At 39.1% G+C, this 22,832-nt stretch overlaps 1 protein-coding gene across 1 annotated transcript in view; it reads right to left on the bottom strand.

Moving 5' to 3' along the window:
- brip1 (BRCA1 interacting helicase 1) overlaps positions 1-22,832 on the bottom strand; it is a 79,743-nt gene that overhangs the window by 17,562 nt on the left and 39,349 nt on the right. Inside the window, exons 17-25 of the mRNA XM_084019463.1 lie at positions 21,681-21,793; positions 21,517-21,599; positions 21,057-21,374; positions 18,745-19,467; positions 15,522-15,848; positions 14,368-14,426; positions 13,274-13,352; positions 12,848-13,060; positions 12,319-12,461 (exon numbers count right to left, since the gene is read on the bottom strand). Of these exons, the coding sequence (XP_083875589.1) occupies positions 12,319-12,461; positions 12,848-13,060; positions 13,274-13,352; positions 14,368-14,426; positions 15,522-15,848; positions 18,745-19,467; positions 21,057-21,374; positions 21,517-21,599; positions 21,681-21,793 (2,058 nt within the window). The remainder of the gene's footprint in view (positions 1-12,318; positions 12,462-12,847; positions 13,061-13,273; positions 13,353-14,367; positions 14,427-15,521; positions 15,849-18,744; positions 19,468-21,056; positions 21,375-21,516; positions 21,600-21,680; positions 21,794-22,832) is intronic.

The following is a 22,832-nucleotide window of genomic DNA, read 5'->3' on the forward strand; positions in this document are numbered from 1 at the left end:
AAAACTGGGTCACGATTGAAAACCACACGAAGAGAGAATAAAGGACACTGCATACAAATGGGATGTGGGGTGGGGTGTCCTCGTGTCCTCCGACGCGGTCACCTGCACGCCCTCTTTGCACGCGGTTGCGTTTGGCGGAAAATTTCACACAGCTGGGACGAGACGACCGCAAACCTCCTTTTGTATTTCTGTCAATAATTGTGTTTGCACTCTCATGATCCGATGGCTTAAGCGCCAGTAAATTATTTGCTGCTGCACCTCTACCACCTACACGGCTGACTGATGTATGACTGTTCTGGTACACTGGGATCAACATCACAGTCTGACATGTTTTCTTTTCTCTGCTTTCATCACTTCATTCTGCCTCCCGGTTATATTTGAGCAAACTGTCTGTAAAAAGAAAACTTTTTTTAAAAAGTATAACACAAATAGTATGTGTGACCATTTAAGTGCTTGGGAGGTCATGTCAGGGGACATCATAAACGCCTTGATGTTATAATCACATCTGGGAGTAGCACTGGACGATATTATTGTGTCCAATTGTGTCACCTTACATTTTTTTTAACAAACTAATGTTTTATTGCGTCACAGATACAACTTTTTTTTGTAAATGAAAAAGTCTTAATTAAGATGATCATAAATCACAAGGTCATCCTGCATAACGGGTAAATAAATAAATTAAATACATGTTACTGCCCTTATAATAATGAATGATTATTAGCTTTAGTGAGTTTTAGCTTTAACAAAGGAGCATTTATATTTTGATCATTCAACCAAATCTGATTGAGCATATGCTCAAATCATCTGTTTATTATCTTCAAGAAAACATGTCAAAGAACTACCGTTAGGTTGGGAAGTATTCATGCAGTGACACAGTTATAATCATTTGAGCTTTCATCCAAAGGGTTGTAGAAATATGCAACCATATTTATACACACTCTTTCAGGGGCTCAAATATAATTGGACAAATGAACGTGATTGTATATTCCTATACACTTCAGAGTTCATGATCAATGAACAATAGCGATTTTATATGTTTTACAGATGTGGTTTGCGTCAGATCATGAGTCATTTAAGGACTTTTGCATATTGTTTTCTTCCCATCATTCGTGTCCTGATCTCAGTTTCATGCTGTTCTACAATTGGCTTTAATGTTTTTTGCTCAACTCTGATCTGGCTTTTCTATTTTTGATGCTTATCAATGGTTACAACGCTCTCTCCAGTTTGGACACATGTTGGGGGTTCACAACATCAGCGCCAGACCTTTTACCTGTGTAACAGATATGGAAGTAACTAAGAAATACCGGTAGCACAGGCCTGGTCACCAGCTTTGAGTCAATTATCCAATTACGTTTGGTGCCTAGAAGAACCGTAATTCCTAAACTCCTCCTCCAATTTGGATGTGAATAACCTCACATTGAAGCTGAGGGTCTGCAATTTAAGCCCATCGTCATTGTATATCAGTATACTGTCCAAATACTGTCAAAAACAATGTTTTGTTGCAGTTAGGTTTCTTTACTGGTCTGAAAATATACCTATTAACAGAACTAACAACAACATTAAGATCATGTTAATTAACAAGCAAGAGAATTGTGATGCAAGCCGCCCACATGAATCTTTTATTAATGGCTTTATAGCCAGAAACATGCCAGAACAAAGCCAGGGGTGTTACATTATTACTAACTAGCCTGCATGTTCTCCTTCTATCTGTGTGGGTTTCTCTGGATGCTCCAGTGTTCTCCCTCAGTCCAACACATCAGGGACTCTAAATTGCCTGTATGCCAATATGGCATTATGAAGTGTTGCTGGGATTAGACATGAGATGGAATGAAGATTTCATGTCACGATTATGCTGGCCAAAATAATAATAGTGTTGGGCAGGAAATGCTTCATTCCACCTACATTCCTACAAACTTAGTAAGTAAGAAACTTACAGACCTCCTGGTGGTTAAGATGCCAACCGTACACTAGAATAACAGTGGGCCTTCGAGTTCAGCATTTTAGCCATGAAGCCGTAAGCAAAGCTTTATAATTCTGGGTCAACTTTACAGCTTAGTGTTAAAGTCATGATAAATGCATTGGTAGAGTGGTAGCGAGGCTGTGGTCGTGACCTGTCAATCAGCAGGTAGCCCCGCCCTAAATCATCTCCTGCTTCATGGTATATTTGACTCTAAATGGACCATCATTTACTAAATGAACATCATGCTGTATTGAAGAAGACTTGAAACTAGAGATTGAGACCAAAAACTCATGTTTACTGAGATAACAAATCAAGTGAAGAAGTGATCATAGACTTCCATGCAATCAGACTTCTGTTTGCATCCAGAGTCGCCCCTGATGCATAATGATGTACAGGCTTCACTTTTCAGTTAAGATGTTACGCCAAACCCCAAGGTCAGGAATGAGCATTCATGTTCAACATTGAAAATGGTTTCAACCACATCTAATTCAATATTCTTCTCACCCACATCACAGTCGGCAAAACAGGGCGGCGCTAGAGCGGCGTCGTCCTCACAGGAAGAACCAGCGTCCTTTCAGAAAAGTAGCAGCACAAACACAAGCGCACACAAATGCACACTTACTAAGCCGTGCTTTCATTGTACCACGCAAAATGAAAGGTTGTGGGTTTGTTGAGTCCATTTTAGAGACAACAAAGTCAGCTAGGAGGGCAAATAAAAACGAGACGAGGCCTTTGCAAAGGAAGAAACAAAGCAACTTTAAGTGGCACCTGTTATGGAGCAGGAGGACCAGGGTGGAGGACCGGGGTGGAGGACTGAAGGGGACAAAGGCTGAGCATTATGCTGCCGTTAGAAAGAGCGGGGAAGCTTGTTTGCTTTCGAGGTGTTGTCTGGTTGCCCTGGCAGCTACATATCGCAGAGACGCCTGCGGTCTTTGTTTTGTGACACGAACAGGGAGTGTTGAGAGCTGTGGACACTGATGCGTGACTGGATTCCTATTAGATTGGTAGCACTGGGAACGTCTCCAGAGGACACCTGCAGCATCAGCTGTACGCCTCGCAGAATCAATATGTGATGGAATTAAACTGATTTCGGAAAAACGGCACGTCAGACTACAAGGTTTTGGTGACGTTTTCCCAACAAGTCAAGAAACATGGTCAGATTTCCAATGAATCCCTAGACAATTCAAATTGAATTGCAAGACAGACCAAAGGCAATGGTAAAAATACCGAAAACTTCCATTACAGTTTAGAGTTTCCTGGTGCATCTTCTATCATTTTACCTATTTTCTTTCTTCTTTTTTTCCCTTTTTTAGGGAGTTTTTCCTGAGGCCCTGAGGTAGATTTGTAATTTGGGTATATAGAAATACAATTTAATTGAAAACCACCATTTCATGTCAGCTCACCTTTACCTCTAAATGTACCCCGATAATCTGGATAAACTGCTGATTTGTGTATAAACTGATCGACATTGATCAATGATTACAGTATGTTGCATACAATGTTATAGGAATTCAATGATATGTTGTGGTTTCTTTCTTTTTAACAAATGTACTTATTGTAAGTCGCTTTGGACAAAAGCGTCTGCTAAATGCCATAAATGTAAATGACAAATTATCCTGTCAATTAACTCTGAGTGGTTGGTAGGTTCTTCAAGCAACTCTGGACTTCAAATTACCAATCATTATGTAACTGGTTCATTAAAAAATGTGTCAACAAACAAAAAGTTAATCTCTGTACTGACATACCTTTGTTTATTATATTGACATAAAGGTTAAGCTAATATATGACTGGGAACCTAGACGTGTCGTTATTTATGAGTTCCTTCACAGTTTATTGTTACAGCATAAATTGTAGTTTCATACGTGGAGAATGACAGCAGCAGATTTATACCTGCAACTAATTTGCAGGTATAAATCCAATAAAAATAAATGATTCAATGAATGAATACATTTTTTTTGTTATTCAACCAAAAAATATCTTGTTTTGTCTCACCAACAATTCAAAACCCCGGATTTCAGGTGACATTTTTATAAAAACAGAAAAAAGCAGAAAAACCCCACATTGGGGGAGCTATTTCTTTTTTCTGCTTGATAATTGACTTAAATGGTAAAAATACTGCTAATCCACTAATCAATTAATCAACTTAGTGTTATGGATTGAATATGTATTTATTTAAATGTTTAACACTAAACAAAATACATGGCACACGTAAGTAGTAAACAAAGAGGCATATATGTTTCCTCTCCATAATTACATGAAATCACATATTCTAATGCCACCCAGAGAAACATGGGGGATAAAGCGATCTGTGTTGCTGCCTATCCGTCCACACCTCCATGTGAACCTGCCAGGTCGTCGAAAATAAAAAAGGATTAATTCATACTTCAAACGGATGGGGAGGCACATTCGTGTGCACACTTAGTTCTCGTATTCAACACCTTTTTTTTTTAAGTTTGAGCGAGCGCATTCAGCCGCTCCACCATCAATGGACAACGCCGCTGAATGGCCACCGCGGCGCTCGGAGAGAAAGTGGAAGGGACTTGTTCAAACAGAGATGGGCTGAGAAGTGTCATTCCCACGGCGAGGTGTGCCAGCGAGCTTTGAAGGAGTGATGAGTCAGGGCAAGCTCTCTGGTGTGTTGCCACGGAATTAAACACTGAATGTGTCCTGTTTGATTTTCAGGAGCTCCCGTTCTTAAAGAGCCTCGTCTGTCAGCACTTACATATTCCACTAAGAGGCCAGGACAAAGAACTTTCCTGCCATTACGCTGTTGGGATTTTCCTCACGGCTTCAGAAGACTGTGTGTGGTGAGAATAGGTGTGAGATAACTGGAACGGGGAGGATATATAATATGTTTAAAGAAATACAACTATTGGAGAGTCCTCTATCCTACATCTGTCAACTATAGTTCAAAAATGTTGCCTTCATTAGCAAACCTCTTGAAGGAACGACAGAGTTTGCTCGGAGTCCCCACACTGACAATATTTAGACAAGGCCGGTCCACCAACAAAACAGCTTTCACTCCTCCCATTTCTCAACACATTACTGCGCATATCTCCGAGTCCTCGACTCCAACTGGGCTTTCTGAGAAGTAGCTTTTCTGACAGCTTTTAATGCCTCACCTTTCACCCGCACTATGCAAGAGGAAAGGCAATCCATCATTTGGAGGGGAAAAAAGCGCAGCGTTTAGCGGGAGATGAGTGAGAAGTAACATGTTTGATCTGCTGAAATATTTGCAGAAGGATTCCCAAATGTAAGGAGTGCTAAAGTGTAGCTGAGGGAGTTTCCCAACATCTGCCTAGCATGTCAGCAGAAACTCCACCCTGGGATCATAACTCACAAATATTGATGTGATACCACTTCATCAACATCTAACGCAAAGTATGAATGATAAACTCTAACATACTTGCTTAAGGTTAGAGAAAGATGGGGGGACTAACTGTCAGAATTCAAACTCTGGTCTCCTGATGCATCTTTCATCTTGTTGTGGACAGATTCTCGTTTTTGCCAGCATGTCAGGTCAGAGACCTTCACCTCCAAACAAAGTAGTTTAGGGAAACTACTGATTTGGGCGTAAACTCACTTACTTCAGGGATGGCACCATGATTTATCAATTACTATGATATTATACGAATGAAATTCTCCTGTAAACTAAATTTGAGTGGTTGGTAGATCTTGAAGCTATTCTGGACTTCAAATGAAGAATCATGTCAGCAACTGAATCATGAAAAAATGTTTCAACAAGCAACAATTGTATTGTTTTGGTCAGCACATTGGTGGGAGTTCCCCACATCTGCATCAGCAAAACCTCCCTGGGATCATAACTGCTCTCAAAACATGTATATTATACAGCTTTATCAAAATCTAACACAATGGCAATTAAAGTATGAATAATAAACGTATGCCGTGTTCACACCGAGCACGACCACAGGATCATGCGTGTTTGTGAGCAGCACTCACGCTACTTGCCAAACACGATCACTGCTCACACTAATGCTGTTTCCATCAAACGCAAAGCACATTTTTTTATGCCGTTACTTGTGAAAGTTTGACTGCAGGATCAATTGACTTTGTATGCAAGTCAGAAACACTACACAGCTATGCCTCCGGCCCATCACCACACCTTTATTCTACACCTCTCTGCTGGGCACGAGCTTGAGTGTGCATCCTGTTAGCGCTGTTCCATCTTCACAGCCAAGCTGCACCTCAGGGACCTGGTAATTTACGATCTAATGGCAAGTGGAAGAAGCCTGTGAAGTGTTTTCAGTGATCTCCACCTTCTCGGTCCTGAGCCAGAGCCTTTGTGTGCTAATAATTCAGCAGGTCTCAGGGAGAGACGGCTCACTTTCTTTTGAAAAGCGTAGCAGGTTAATGGAGCACTGCTTAAACCAGAGAGGTCATCTCCCCGGACCAAAACCTCAACTCGAACCCGAGCACCGTTTCCCAAATGAGAAGCGAATGTTTCCCGGGACAGATTTACTGCGTCGTTTCATGTAACACAAACTACAGTATGCAGCTCAGGGGAACATATGGCGACTAAGAGCAGGTAGGCAATGAAAAGAGGGTTTGCTGCTACGGCCCACTAATCAGGCTGTCAGGTTGTAGAGCTGTCCATGATGGTAGGATCTGAGGATCTCATGCTCTTTTAGACAGTGTACCAGATCAATTGTCTGTTTGACACGCATCATCTTCAGAACAAATGAGTATCTCATCTTTGAGATGATGCTGTGAAGTCCTCTCATGTCCCCAACGAGGAAGCCTTAAATAGAAGAACATCTAAGGCCATATTAGCTGATCTGTAAGCCTGTTTTTTTGGCACAGTGGTGCTAAAAATTCATTAATGATTAAAAACAAAGTTTAAAAGTTAAACTCAATAAAAGCCAGCATACCTCAAGTGCCTCGCCTAGGAAAGGTGACTTTTCATATCGGCTAACAGGCTGGCAAATGTGTAATCACAGAAAACATATAAGTTAAGAGCACCCGTATCGTTATGGACCAAGTCAGCCCAGCATTCGAACGTCGAAGCCATTCGAACCCAAGGCTAAAACACTAAACAAAGGCCATAGTTAACCTGCAGCATGTTGTCAGTAAAGTGGGCAGCAGCTCCAGCAGACATCAGGCCGACCCGTGCACACATACATCATAAGCTGATCATGAGCAGCTTTAATGTTCACCAGGTACACCGTCTCAATTTTACATTAAGTGTGCAAACATTTGCAAAGCTGAGGCTAAGGCTGAATGTCATTACGTTTGGAGGTACTAAATAATGGAAATGTTTGACCTGATGGTGGCGTTGACCACATTTCATGGCAATCTATCCGATATTTCACTGAAGGATAGAAGTATCAACCTGCTGGAGGCACTGAAGGAGAAGTTGGGATCACCAAAATCAGAAGGATTCATCCTCTGAGGAACATGTCTGATATCTATCAGTATTCATGTGATATCTCAGTCTGGGACGAGTGACAAACCATCAGAGAGACAGACCGACTGACCCTGACACGACGCCAACGCGGCTGCGGAGAGAAGTGGTTCATCATCGGGTCTTAATGAACGCTCTTAGCCTTAAGTTAACTCTTACTTCTGTGAGAAGCAGAGCAATCAATGCTATCGATCGCTCTACGTGGCGAGACTGACACATCTTGTTACATCCGATAAAAGGAGTTCAACTGTATTGATTAAAAAAAAAAAAGGATAATGACATAGCAACTGAAAAATCAATGAGGGAAGAAACAAACTTGAGCTGGATAATTACTTCCAACTATTTTATGCTTATGCAAATCCAAATCAGCACAAGAATATTGAAACAAATTGCGATAAACCGAAACACGTGATACACGAAAGCGTGTCCTCTTTGACGGCAACATTTTTGCACAACTAGACAATAGCTACTAAAAACTTCCAGATAATACTACACAAAGAAGTTAAGTAGTTTAATGGATCAGAGTTTCTTATCTCTGTCAGTGTTCTTCCATAAACAGGGTATGGTTGCATAAATGGCTAATTGCCAGTACTTAATGCTCTCCTGCTGGGACCTTACTACAATATGCACGACTAAAAAGGCATCAGGCTTTCAGCTGACAAATGGTTGCCACAATCACACTTATAGTATTAACCAGCTTATGGTGTAAGCACACTAAGATGAGCCCAAACAACGGATGTCTATATCAAGATTAGTCAATTTATAAAACCACATAGGCAGATTAGGTGTCTAATTCCACTGACCCTCTGAAACAAATCTGGGTTTATTATCCAAGAAGCTCCAAACCTGTGACTCAAGCCAAGTTCTAACAGCTGCTCCAGCAGACAGACCGCTAAAGACCCTCTTCTACCAGATGATCCAGTCAAGCAATCCTGATCAGGCTCCATACGCTTAAAGAAATCAATTTCATTAGCTATTCACCTAAGCTATTCACGGTTGGTCATCTCCATTTAGAATAAAATGCAATTAAAGAAAACCCTATCATGAAACACAAAGGTTATATGTTGCTTTTCTATGAGGAGGCGAAGAATATACCATTGAAACATTATTCTTATGATCTAATGACAAATCTCAACACAACATCCACTTGTTTCATTATACATACAAACAGCAGACGTGCTCTTTGTATTTGTTAGAAAAACCTCAAGTCACTTTCATAATGTTAATGTTTTTCCAGCATAAAAGATGACCTTACAATTTAAATGTTATTGTCCAAATTGATTTTTGAATTTAAGAAAGCATGCTAAATGTAATATTGTCTACAAACCACCGTAAACACATGTATATGTGAGCGTTTTCATTGTCACAACATTGTTAACTGATATTTTATACTAATACAAACATAAAACAACACTTTCCATGTTAGAAGTGAGGAAATGTCCCTTTAAAGTGACAAACAGTCGAGGATGACCCGCCTGAGTTGTTCATATGTAACACAAGTCGGCATGGGATGATATGAAAACTTCACGTCAAGATTATACTCAAATAATTGTGATAGTATCATCAAAATGTGCTTTAAACTCATAAAATGGTAGCAAAATGTACTAGAATTAAGTCAGGAAACAGACTTGTATTGCATCACATATAGAACACATCTTTTTTTGTGAAGATCATTGGGTACAAATGAAAAATTAGGTATAAATAAAATGTTAAAATTAGCAACATTATGTGAGTCTGCTTTTCTTTTCTTTTTTTTTAAACTCAGGCTCTATTTTTCACTTCTCTACCATGATAGTGAGCTAGACAGCATTTTCAATTCCCTGGCCATAGTACTGTAAATGTATCAGCATGGCTTATCTGGTGACAAAAACCTTAATGCAACTGCAGGAGTTACAATGATTCAGTGCCTTTATATGGAAATATTCATGAATCATCTGATAAAACACTTATTCATCAAAAATATAATGTTGAATTTACCATCACAAAATATATTATTTATTTTGTGTTGGAATGGAACTACTGGACAGAATTCATTTAGTGCTACAAATAATGACAATTTTTTTAATTTTTTTTATTAAAGGTCACTATATCAGAGCCTGTAAGCCTAAAATCGTATCTGTGCTGTAACAAAGTATATTAATACACATATAAATGTGTATATTTATATATATATTTGTCTGCGTGCACTGCTTTTATGTGAACATGAACTACTATTAAATGTCTCCCAAAGCAACTCCAGCATATTTCATTATGACGGAAAGTGACGTATGAAGATTTGAAGGTGCTGTTTGGATGAGGAGTGACATGTCTTGGCACAGAAGTGATACATTTCCAGAATGAATAATAGAGATTAACAGGTCAAAATGACAGCGGTCGATGAAGACGCTAACGGTGTTTGTGTTCTGCCAAGTGGCTGCATGCAAACTGCAGTTTGGGGTGTCTGGCGTTGGCACCCAGACAGACTCTGAAGCTTTACGTGCAATATGGTGTCTGTCAAATTCACAGCTGAACAGCAGGAACTTCAAACGCATCATGCGAGCATCCAAAAAACAGTGAAGGGTGGAACCAAAGGCCGAGGGGGGCATGTATGTGTGTTCAGCCGGTGGGCTTAGAAAGATTCACACTGTGATCCAGATGGCCAAAATATTGAGGCTACATGTGTTACATAAGATGGGAGTATTTAAGGAAATAAAAAAATTTAAAAAATGCAACACATTTTGTCTGTTTTCTTGAATGATTAAATGTAGTTTTAATTGGTGTTTTGTGAGAGATGCTTCACCCTGATGCAGGCGAGATAGTTTGATTAGCTGTCAAAGTGTGATATTTATTCAAATATTAACTAGAAAAAAACATAACAATAATAGGGATTTATCAAACAGTGCTCAAGTCATTTGAAGCAACAGACTTCTACATTAATTACTGTCCAATCATCAATCTCATTTGAGCAACTTGGTTAATGTATCTTCATTAAGGCAAAATGAAAATAATCAAATGTTTGTGTGTCACAGTGTTTTTATAAGATTAGTTGTTTTTCTTCATCCACAAAAAACAAAAACTGTTTCGACCAAGATGACTAGATGAGATTTGAAAGTACAAAAGAGTTTGGAAAGTTACAGTTTAACCGGAATCTACCAGTCAACCAGGGTTAATCTTTTTAATCTGACAAGTCACCGTGATAATCTCAGCAGCGTTTGACATTTAAACGTCCGCTCGACCAAAAGCATGACACGGTTACAGTTTTGGTTGGTGGAGACGACACATTTTAACATAAGAGTAGTGAGAGTTTAACGGTCACAGAGGAAAATAATCCACAATAATAATAATCTCTATAATCTAATAAAGTGCATTAATGAGGAGAGAAACAAAAACAATCAAAGTGAATATTGCACCAAAATATAGGGCAATGTGTAATTTTTGGATTTTCAGAAATTCTGAAATACCATAAAATTAGCTCCTCTATTATAAAACCACAGTAATAAATAAACTACTTTTTTATAAATGCGTAATATATTCAATTTGTAACTTTAATAGCAAAAACGTTACTTTCTACCACTTATTAAAAAGCTTTCAACTAAAGCTTCAACTAAAGCAGAGTTGTTGTATTTTTTACTTTATTTTATTTATTTTTTACTCATTTTCTTTTTAAAACAATACACACAGATCCACGCAGTTTTAAACATGATCAATGGATATACTGAAACAGAGATACAATGTAGCACAGAGACAACTCCTGGCAAACAAATTATAAAAAAGCAGCTTATGGATTTACAAATCAACTCAAAAACACCCGGCTGAGGCGTTCTTAGGAGCGGTGACACTTTGTTCACTGTTCTGTTACCACTGTAGATCGGATTATGGAGGGGGTTAAGGGGGGCTATTGATTGAGAATATGCCTCCTGGCACAGCATGTGTCTAATTTGTACAAGTTAGAGATACAAGTGACAAACAAAAAGAGTAGAGTCACTTTGCTAACCCCCACCTCCCCCGGGTCATTTAGTATTTTCACATGGATAATCCAGTATATGACTGTTGAAACACTATTTTGTAGACAGAAATCAGCACCTCCATCTGTCAAAATTGCAACATGTTTCCAATGTGAGACTGCTGCTGCTGTGGAGAGTTGCTCACAATGTCCCGTCACTTCTAGAGAATACGGCTTTACCTTCACAGCAACAGCAGCTTTTCAGAACTTTCTTGAAAAACAGCGGAAAATACAAGTGGGAATTATGGATCCCCAACGGCAACGATAAATCTGGTGACAACCAACAACGATTGAATCCTACTAATAAGTACTGTTTGTATTTGCATAGAGCTCCATTGTTGCAGAAGTCATGTTATGGTGATTCTCCGTCCTGCCACCAGGGCCTTACCAACAGGAGGTGGCATATACGGTTCATCCTCCACCTTACTGGATCTGGATCCATCTGGCTTCAAAGTTATGTTCCATAATGCAAAGTCAACTTTACAGCTCATCTTAGTAGCTAATTGCATTGGTAGAGTGGTATCAACCTCTCAATCAGTAGGTAGCCCCGCCCCTAAAGCACCCCTTGCTTTATAGTCTTTGACTCTAAATGGACCATAATTTATGAAATGAACTAAGTAAATATTGTAAAATTGAGATAATAAATCAAGTGAGAAGTGTCATTTTCTCATAGACTTCAATGCAATGGCCAACAGAGGAGTCACCCCTGGTGGCCAATGCAGCAAATATATAAGTATTGTGATGCGTTCATCAGTGTGCACATTCATCATTGCCTTACTTCATTCGGCGATAGATAGACTCAACATGTATTTAAATGAAAAATCCTCAAGATTGCCACTTTAAATACAATGGCTGATTTAACTTTTTCGTTGCGTTAATCATTTGGATAGCGGTTTGTGCCAAGTGACACCGGGCATGTAGGTTTTCACATTTCTCCACGATCATAAAGTTTACCTGATCTTGAGCCATGTCTCGAGGGTACTGGATCTCTGCTGCAATTAATGCCGCAGACAGAACGGGGCTTTGAGACAAACAGCCTTTGCACTGCAGAAATCTGGTAACAGAGCCCTCCTCGGGATTCCAGATGGCATTATATGCTGCATGAATGAAAAGCAGTAGGACGGCATGTAACTCTACCGACTTCAGAGGGGGAAAAAATGTGCCATAAAAGGATCAAAGTGAAAGGTTAACACAACAGGTTCCTATGAATGTTAAAGTCTGTTTAAAAACAACAGGGATGGGAAAAGCCCCGTCTTTCCAAATTCATTTCTAATCATTTGCAGTTACATTTCTTCCAAAAAATGTGTCAGTAAAGTTAATCATCATTTCTAATTAAGTTTGAAGTCGATTGCTCAGTTGTGGGTGGATGGCATTTCCCCTTTTTGATGGAAGACTATGTAACATGCGGTGCATGGTAACGTTCCTTTTTCACAATCATTTCTTTAATACTCGTCCCGTCCAATCAAACCAGCTGTGAACCCACCAGTTAAAGTGGTCTCGCAGTAGGGTTGCAGAGCAGTCCTGAGGGCCTTCAGTGAAGTGAGACTCTGGATCAGCAGCAGTGAGCCTGCGTTGTCCGACACTGATGTCTGTTGTGGTCCACACTGGCAGAGGCGACTCGCAGCTGGAGGGCTAAAGTGGTCTTTTCTCAGACAAGCGAGATGTTCAAAGTCACAAACAGCTCGTTGCAGTGCACCTGAAACGTGACAATGGTGAAGATTAAATCATGAAATGCATTCACTTTAAGTTTAGCTGCGATAAATACATTGCAAACAGCCTCAGCTAGAAACCTGTATGCATGACATCTATTTTGTATTTCATATGAAACAATGTTCAATGTTTTGTCTTTGCTCAGTAAACGTCTAAATAAATAAATAAACACACACAACAGGGATGTCTCAGAAATTACCATGTGCAACAGGAAGTAGTTCCTTTTCACACATACAACAGTAGAGTCCCAAAGTGCATGGATTGTTGTCTTTGACTCTCTGTAAGGAGAATAAAAAATATATTTTTAAAGTATGATTTTGCCTTTGCCTTTATTTATGGAGGACAGCGTGAGAGTGAAAGGGGTAGAGAAGGAGTTACTGATGACCTCTCAAACAAAGAAGAGTTGAATCTGCAGCGTAAAATATCGGGTATGGGATTATTCTGCAGATGCTTGGGTTCAAAATGAGACCAAAATATGGATGTCAGTTTTTGAACCCATAATAAAAGGTAAAAATGTGGCCAATAACAAGCCGATCCCCAGAAATGCTGTGTGCTAATTAAGTAGTTGTTGGCCACTGGTGACTCCTACCAGCCTTTTAAGAGGAGTGAGGAGTCGACAGTCAATAATATCACAGACAATAAAATAAATTTTTCAAAAAACAAGAATCGCTCGTTCAACGAGAGGTTCTTGAGCAAACGTTCATAAATGAGCACCAAAGATATGAGGGAGATGAGTCAAGCAGTATGTGAAATTAGTCATGGAAAGTCAGACAAATGGCACAAATAATACATTTCACTCATTCAGGCAGATTTATTACAGGAAAAAAGGGTTTGTTTCTAATGTAATGCAGTGTGCTATATTGCTTTAAGTGGGTGTGTTAACATCTGACAGACCAACTGATTTTGACACTGTGTGAATTTCACACTGAACCTCCGATTCTGAAAAGTGAAGCCAACCCTGAAGTCTATTAAACTTGCATTCTCTCTACTGGCCACCAGGGGGAAACTCCTCTGGTTGCAAAAAGTCTGATTGCATAGAAGTCTATGAGAAAATGACCCTACTTGAGCGCAGCTCTATTCTTCCTTGTCACTTCCGGATGCAAACAAACCAAGACAGCGGAGGTCAAAACGCTGAATTTGAGGCTACAAAAAAGCAGCACCGATCAGTGTCAACATTTCTTGCCATTATTTCAATGAATGAAATCCTCAATATTGCAATACAAGGTAAAAGACAAGCACACTAAATAATCAAACTGATTAGAAATAGTATATCCATTCACTGTTGACACATACCTTGCTTTTTGAAAAGGCCTTTTTCATTCTCCTTTGTTTCTGCTTGCAAGATCTCAGTACTTTTATAGTTGGAAAAAAATATGTTTTAGTTTACATAAATAAAGTATTTGCATACCTAGAAGACACAAAAAATACTGGACAGCATTTCCGATCACATTTCTTTATGAACCTTGGCAGGAACTCAATGTTATGAAGTGGATGACAAAGGAACACATATTTAACCCTCAGAGGCCACATACTGTCTTTAGGAGGCTGTAGAAACCTGGTTCCCTTGACCTCCCAAATTAAGATATCCCAATGAAATTCTGTGGGTACCCATGAGTCTCCCCTTTAACAACATGCCCACTAATACTAATCATTTTTATATCGATCGTCCCATCCCTACTACTCACGATTAACAAATACAGTCAATGCTAAAACATGTGCAGGAACCAGTAAAAACTATACTGCAATGTTCCTTTAGTCAATCTCTTGATTTGATTCTTGGTTTGATTTGCTCACAGCTGTGTTTTGGTCGGACTGTCATGTGTGTGGATGTAATAGCTATAAAGATTTGGAAACTAAATATTGCTTGGGGCATACAGCTAGAGAAGCACCCTGAAAAATAAATACACTTTAGTGTATTTCAACATTTTAATAGTGTACTGCAACAATATTAACAAAGAAATTCAACTAACATCATACTTTCGACTATTTTCCACATACTTTAAAAATATTTGTCCCATAGCACACTTTCTATAATATATTATTGGAAAATATACTTTAAGTAGAATTTCTGTGTAATTACTAAATTGTACTTATGTCAAATATACTTTATAATAACATATCTATCTATCTATCTATCTATCTATCTATCTATCTATCTATCTATCTATCTATCTATATATATATAGTCTCAGTATAATACACATATACATAAGGTTTTGTATATGTATGAGCGCTACTTCACCAATTGATTCAACGTTTAGAATAAAGTTGCAATTGTCTTTTAAGCCTTTATTTATTGCACAATGTAAAGCCAAATTGCTCCCTTTTGTAATGTATTGTTTTAATAACCAACCTTCTCCAGTTCAATAATCAACACCAGCATGGACATGCATTGATTTTTAGACTGGTGCATCTGATGCTTTTACATTCTATATAGATAAGTTTACCTTTTGGTTTTGTGTGCTGACTTCCTGGACCGTCCACTGCTGGACTAGTAAGACTATATCCTGCTGCTCCAGCTTCTTGCAGACCTCCTATGTCCTCCTGTTTTGGAGGGACATCAAACTCAGTCCTTGTGGAACTGCCGGGTGTCACTTTGACACTTTTTGCGCTGTATAATCTTAGTGGTCTGGCTCTGGTTAGTCTGCTCTTCAAAGACACTATCATGACCTTTAACTCGTGATCTGCCCCGGTCTCGCCAGTCCTCCTCTGGCTGCTCCTGGTCTCAATCTGCTGACTGACTCTCTCTGCACTCTTGGCTCCACAGCCCTCACCTGTCAATTAACATTTAGTCACATTTTTAGTAAAAACATACATCTGGCAATAATGTTTTTTCCTCAGCTGAAATAAACAGGATGATAATAAAATAATTAGAGTAACTGGGTTATTTTAATTTTAACCTGCATTAGGCAACATCAGACCATATTTTCATTATGAAATACCACCAATTCATTTTTATTTTCAATGGATTATAAATTGGATGTGATATAATGCTATTGATTATGCAAAGGCGGATATTATTATTTCATAAGACCAGGGCTGTGTGCGAAATCACAAGCCGGCGGTCCGGAGCGCTCACATACGGCGATCCAGAGGCCGAGTGTTTACTAGAAATATGTGCAGATTTGTCAGTAAAGTTTCAGTCATATCCTCTGTGTTGTCTCTTGTTTAAGACTTGGAGATGGAGATTTGTGAGTGCAAACCGGTGGGGGACTGGGGAGGGGCGACAGATCAGTGGGAGTGGCCTGCGGAGCTCTGCATTGTGGGAGTTGTTGTCTTCCATCCACATGCACCAAAAAATCCCTGGGTGCCTTTTCTCGGTCAAGAAGGCACTTAATTGGAAATGTTTTTTACATTTCGTCTACATATATGACCCACTTATAATACAGATTCATGTTTCCACCAGTGAAGTATTCCTTGAACTTGACTGATTTGACTGTTAACAAACAATGAAATGCTAATGAATGTTTACTTATTATTAGTCATGGTATATGATATTTGTTATTTTAACATTTTACAGTTTATTATTGCACACATTATAACATTACTATATTTACCAGCCTAATTACACCAGTAGTGAGTCCAACTTTTTCAGACATGCACTTGTCTGTAATAAAAAAAAATAATAAAAAAAAAATGTTTTAAAAATTTTAAAAAAAGTGTGAGAGGGAATAATTTGTAAGTCACTCTAAACTTTTGATTAGTCACTTTCGGTAGACAGACTGCTGACCATTTCTAACCATATATATAAAACAATGGGCAAACAGCACAAATATGGGATTTTCATTTATGTGGATGGTTTTTCTGTTGCGTTTTGTAGTCCCGTATTGCTGAAGATGTTGTCTTGGTGTAGCTTTAATGATTTGGGGTTAAGGGGGGGGGGGAATTAGTCTAATGGGACAAAACACAGTAATTCACAGCCATTACTGAGACTTTCAGTAATGTGGGCTTCCTATTAAGTGCTTTTAACACACATTGGCCAGCCTCCCCACGCACTGTGTTTTGATGATGTTAACGAGTGGCCATGCACGATTACATATACAAGGGTCTTGGGGAGGCAGTTGATGAGCGAAGAAAGGCTTTAATGGAACACTTGTCTACTCTGCTCGTCTGGACAAATCACACATTGGTGAAGTTTGCGCTGTAATGAGACAAATCACATCAGTAAAATCATCTTTGATCCCGTTTTTTTTTCTTTTTTCTTTGTGTCTCCCTTCAACTTAGCCCGTTTGATGAGTCTACATTTAGCATCAGCACGATTAAAGAGCCTCAGCTTAAAACAATCAAATATGGCCATTAAACTGCTGATTACACGCTTTTCCTCCAGAGATAAACAACAAAGAAGAGGTTAACCTATGAATGTCAGCGAGCTATACAGGACTTCAAACACGGAGACTACATTTTAAATGACTATATCTCTGGCTTATTTTTATGTGTTAAGATTATTTATATGCATGTTATTTCATTGGTGCACACATTTTAAAATAAACTGTAAGTCACGGTTGGACTTTTCTCAGTTGCCAGTTTATTGAGTCTTCCAACTAAAACTAATGCAGTTTGAACAGTCCAGCAATAAAGCATACCTTCATTAAGTTTATAATTATTTTAACCTGTTTTAGGGAGATGGTGATCATTGATATGAATGTTAGAATACAATGTTATTTTTATTGTAAAGCAAATCTAACTGGGATGTGTTGAAAAATGTAGTTAGACTAATTCATATTCATATTAATCTTTATTACATAAAAACTGATGATATTTATGTCAAGTATAATGCAAGATTCAACACCACAGGATATAACATAGTTAAAATTATCTCAACCACCACAACAGTAAAGTACCTCTTTCACGTCAGTCATACAACACTGACGGGGGTCGTTCTGTATTATGACTAAAATACTTTTATGCAGATTTATACCATATATCTACCAGTGGAACTGGACACTAAACAAAAACAGTGAGAAAATCACATCAATGAAACACTAACAATTAATTTCACTGCGACTTTACAGAAATGATGTGCATGTTTGTACTGAACGTACAGCAAATGTGTATCCACCCCACTTGAGTTAACAGCACATATTATTTACTTGATTGGAATTGAAGTTGAAAATATAAAGGTCTCTTCTTTAGGTTAAATCAGGCATGTCTAAAGTATCAACGTTGCTCACCCTTAATCTACAAACACATCATTAAAACAGAACTGAATGTCTTCCTAGGGAGACAAATTAGTTTGTGGTTTTATATTTTAATGATTTGTTAAAAGGCACTTTCAATCAGCGCTGAAATTTCGGTGCTGTGGGTTAGCTATGCATTTTTTAACTGAGAACCGACATCATGTCTTTAATAAGATGCGCTGTCACACCACATTAGAAGCTGATCTGTGAGGGCTGAAGCCTCATCATCTACTGTTTGCATGGTGAGTGTGTGTGCGTGTGTGTGTGTGTGTGTGTGTGTGCTCGCTGCCTGAGGCAGCTGTAACATATGGAGATACTCCAGTGTTTATGATATCTGCAACATGAACTATGAAACTTATGCAGCAATGGTATGAAGTGAATATGCATTCTGTTTTTAATCGCTCTGCTGCTCAGCTACTGTGAGTTGAACATGTTGTATGCATGTCTTGGCATAGAAGAGAGATTTTTTTTTCATGTCCAGGTGATTAGTTACCTGTTGGAGTGGAAGGAGCTTGTTGTCTGGACCTGGACAACCTGCGAAACCTACTGCCTGTCTGCCTGCTCTGGTTCTCCACGTGCTCTCCCTCCTTACCTTGCTTCTGTCCTATGATTTCTTCTTCCTGTCTGTGTGACAGCTCTGTGCTCTCCTTACTCACTATGTGATCGTGTCCTTCTAAAGCAGAGGCTTGCCCTCTGGCCTGCTCAGAGCCAAAACCTTCCTCTGACAGCAGGGCCGGGCTCTCTGCTGCCAACACCATCTTGGGAGGTGACGGGGCCTGCGTCTCTTTCTGTGGGCTGCCTTCACCTTCGAAAAGTTCTGGAGTAAAGAAGATGGTTTGGTCGTCCTCCTCTTCATCGTTGTCTATACTGTTTGCTGAGGGCAGTTCAGTTTCACAGCTGGGAGGTGTCATCGCTGGAGAAGACTCCAGAGCCAGCTTGTGTGCTTCCACTTTGATTTCACAGCCGTCGTCACCAGCCCCTTGTTCAAGACAAGCCGCTGCAGTCTTTGTTTGCTGTTTCTCCTCGTGCTCCGAGTGATGACACGGTTCCAAGTGCTGGCTGGAAAAACTGGGCCCTCTTTTTTTAAAGATTGGCTTCTTGAGGCACGAGCCGACAGGGCTGGAGGTGAAGATGTTGTAAAGACGCTGACCTGTTGTTTTCTGATGCGATGGGGCCTCTGCTGGGGAACTGTGCAGCGTACTCACATTTAACCATTCTACATCAAGGAAAGAAAACATTACAAATCAGTTCACGGTAACTTAATACTGGTATATAACCAATGTCTGACAAAGACAACAAAGCAAAGATGTTAAGACTCAGTATGAAATGAGACTGGTATGCGGAGCACCATGGCTGCCAAGGCTATCTTATAAAGAAAGATATAAATGCAGGTTTACGCTCAATATAATTCAAACAAAGGTCAAGGGGATTTAATTAAAAGCAACAGTCCAACATCTGCTCATCAGCTCGCTCCAGCGCCACTCAGGCACGCAAAAGACCTTACAGTAATGAGGCGAGCCACTCAACTGATCCCATGGCCCCCACCCCCAACATCCACCCCCAACTTTGAGAGGGGGAGTGGGGGTCTGCTACTGCTCCACTACCATCCCTCTCCACCACACAGCGTTCTACTGGGCAAACAGCTCAACCTTGTCATGACCCCAAAGACAATGGGTGTTAGCCAATGCAATGTGCAAACACGTCGCCTAACAATATTTTCTTGTGGTGATGTCATGCTCATACATTGTTGAGCACGAAAATGAAATGCAGCACTTCGTCACTGTCGTTTGAAAAATGAATACTTTAAATGCCGCAATTCATAAGAAAGAAGAGACAAACAAGGTCTCAGAGAGAGGGAATAGTGGAAACCTTTAACTGTTTCATGTTGCTCTCAATCATTCCACCAAAGACAGAAACATCCACTCCTATATTCATGCTTAAAAGAGAAGTCTGACCATATTATATATTTTTATTACCGTCAATAAATCTCATTAAAAGACCAAAACCAACAATAAATGTATCCTACTAACAAGTGTTTTAAAGCCTGAAATGTTTTTTCTTCCTCTGTGCCATAATTTAAAAACATGTTAAAACATTGACAAATGTTTTTTTTTTGTTTTTTTTGTGGTATTTGTTGAGAGTGCATTTTAATTAGGTTATTAAGATTAAGATTTTTTTTGTTTGTTTGTTTGTTTTTTGCAGGCATCCAGGTACAAATAAGCCTGCCATGGTTTTTGGTCTTTTCATGAGGTCTGTTGACAGTAAGATAAATATGGAATGATGGCGGCCTGATCTTTTACCTGAATTCGGGATAATCGTAAATATCGACATGATTTACTTGAAACAGCTGTGGTATCATAGTAATCTAGTGAAAATTAGAGCTTGATTTTAAAAAATACAGGATACAAATAAATACATATAATTTACACATGTAACTCATGAAAAATGCATTGAAATGAAAAGTGATTCCAATATGTTTAATTAGTTATTTTAAGAGTTTTAATCCTATTTTGATGATAATATAAGTAATTATTTTGGCAGGATAATCATGACATGAAATGTTCACATGGTCCCATGCCTACAAACAACAATACATGCAAAACCTATGACTCAACCTCTCATCCATTCAACAGGGGCTTTATTTGATGAGCCATATTAGAATGGTAGAGAGTAGTTTCCCAGAAACAAATTCTAAAAAAATCTATATTTTGGGGGGTTTGAGAGATATATTAACCATGTGCTGCATGCTTAATATCCCTCTCTCAAGTCCAAAACTATACTTTCAACTTCTTAAATTTAGCTCACCTGCTTTTTCACTTTGTTCAGCTTTCAGCTGTGTACGAGAGGAACCCTGGGTGTTGGAGGGGCTCATGAACTGCTGGGGTTCAGGAAGTTTGACACATGAGGGAGGCGTCTGAGGCTCTGCGGCACTGGGCAGCCCCTGTCCCTCTACAGATCCTGACATTTGACCGTTTGGAGGTGAGACAGTAGAGCTGAGTGCCTGACTGTGTGCAGGAGCCACCTCCACCTTCTGTTGCACCTGAGAGAACGCTACCAGAGACTGCATGGCATTGCCGAAGGTGTCATGATGCTGGACAAGCTGGCGGACCCATTTCGACAGACCTGAGATTACACAAACACACATGTCAGTGGCAAATACTCCTTATAGTGGATAACTATTGCCATCTAGTGTTCAATTTGAGACGCTGTGCTGCTATCAGATGAAGGCAGCCAGTGTTCACACACTGTAAACATTAGTGAGTACCTGTGATGTACTTATTGGGATTATTCCTGTAACGGTCATCCACTAGAACTAGGGCACCCCAGTCATTCTTGTGGCGGATGCACCTGTAAAATTAAAGATTTAAGCATAAAAGAGAGAGCAAGAAGTAAATCTACAATAACACTATCTGTAGAGGCCAGATTTACCTTCCCAAGGCCTGATTTAGAGCTCTGTAGGCCTGAATCTCGTACCAACGACTGCCTGAGAGAAGACCTCTGGATTTGCAGTGTTGATCATTGTACTTCATCTTCAATTCCACCTGAAACCACAAACATATTATAACAACTGATTCAATGTTTTATGGGACTAGGGATGGGAAGATACATGATCTTATCGTGTAAAAAACAACACTCAGAATAAGTTATAGGATAATGTTGTGAATCTTAATTATTTTGGCCAGGATAATAGTGACGTGAAGTTTCATATCGACCCATGATTATTTTGGTCATTATTATTTCCATCAATTTAAAACATGTCTCCGTTTTCCAGTGCGTGTTTCAGTTATATTGCTTTCATCAGGGTCATCTCTGAGGGTTTTTCTGGGACATTTCGTCCATTGAATAGTCATGTGACTTACAACCTGCCCTAAATAGTAGGTACACATCATCATCATCATCATCATCTGAGTTAAGTGGAGACTTAAAAACACTTAGAGGATGAAGCTTCTAAATGTGCTACATAATTGAATTTAGAAGGACTTGCTCGTGTGTTTATTCTCAAAGCAAGAAATTTAAATATTTGTATGTTACACTTAAGGAGAGAATAACATGGAAAAACTAGATAGAAAAGTTTCTTTGGTTGGAATGAGAGAAATTACATTACATTTCAATGTCATTACATTTACATTTTGGTAGCTATTATTGTTCTTTTAGTTTTTGAGACAACATTATCCATCTTATCTCTAGTATAATAAATGAGGACCATTTATAAATATTCACTTGATTAATGTGGTTCTGTACTACCTGGTTAAGTTAATTTCAGCAACTTACACCACTTTGACATTTAAGGGGGTGGTGTCAAGAAAACAGAAACAAATATGAAGTAATATAAACTTTACACATGATTTGCGATATCAAAATGAATGACAGGCACGTCCTTGTTTAGATTTTAGCCAGGCACCTTCCTTGGATGTCTCCTTCTCTTCTGTGTGTGCCTCTATTGTATGCTATTAAAAAATTAGGGTGAAATACCCAAAAAAAGAATAAATATTGGATGTGAATGGGAAACCAAGTGGACGATGGATTTAAGGCAAACTACACACCAAACAAATACTACTCAGGACCTAATGGGGTCGGGGA

The sequence above is a fragment of the Eutrigla gurnardus genome (genome assembly GCF_963514095.1).
Source record: "Eutrigla gurnardus genome assembly, chromosome: 10".
Taxonomy (NCBI): domain Eukaryota; kingdom Metazoa; phylum Chordata; class Actinopteri; order Perciformes; family Triglidae; genus Eutrigla; species Eutrigla gurnardus.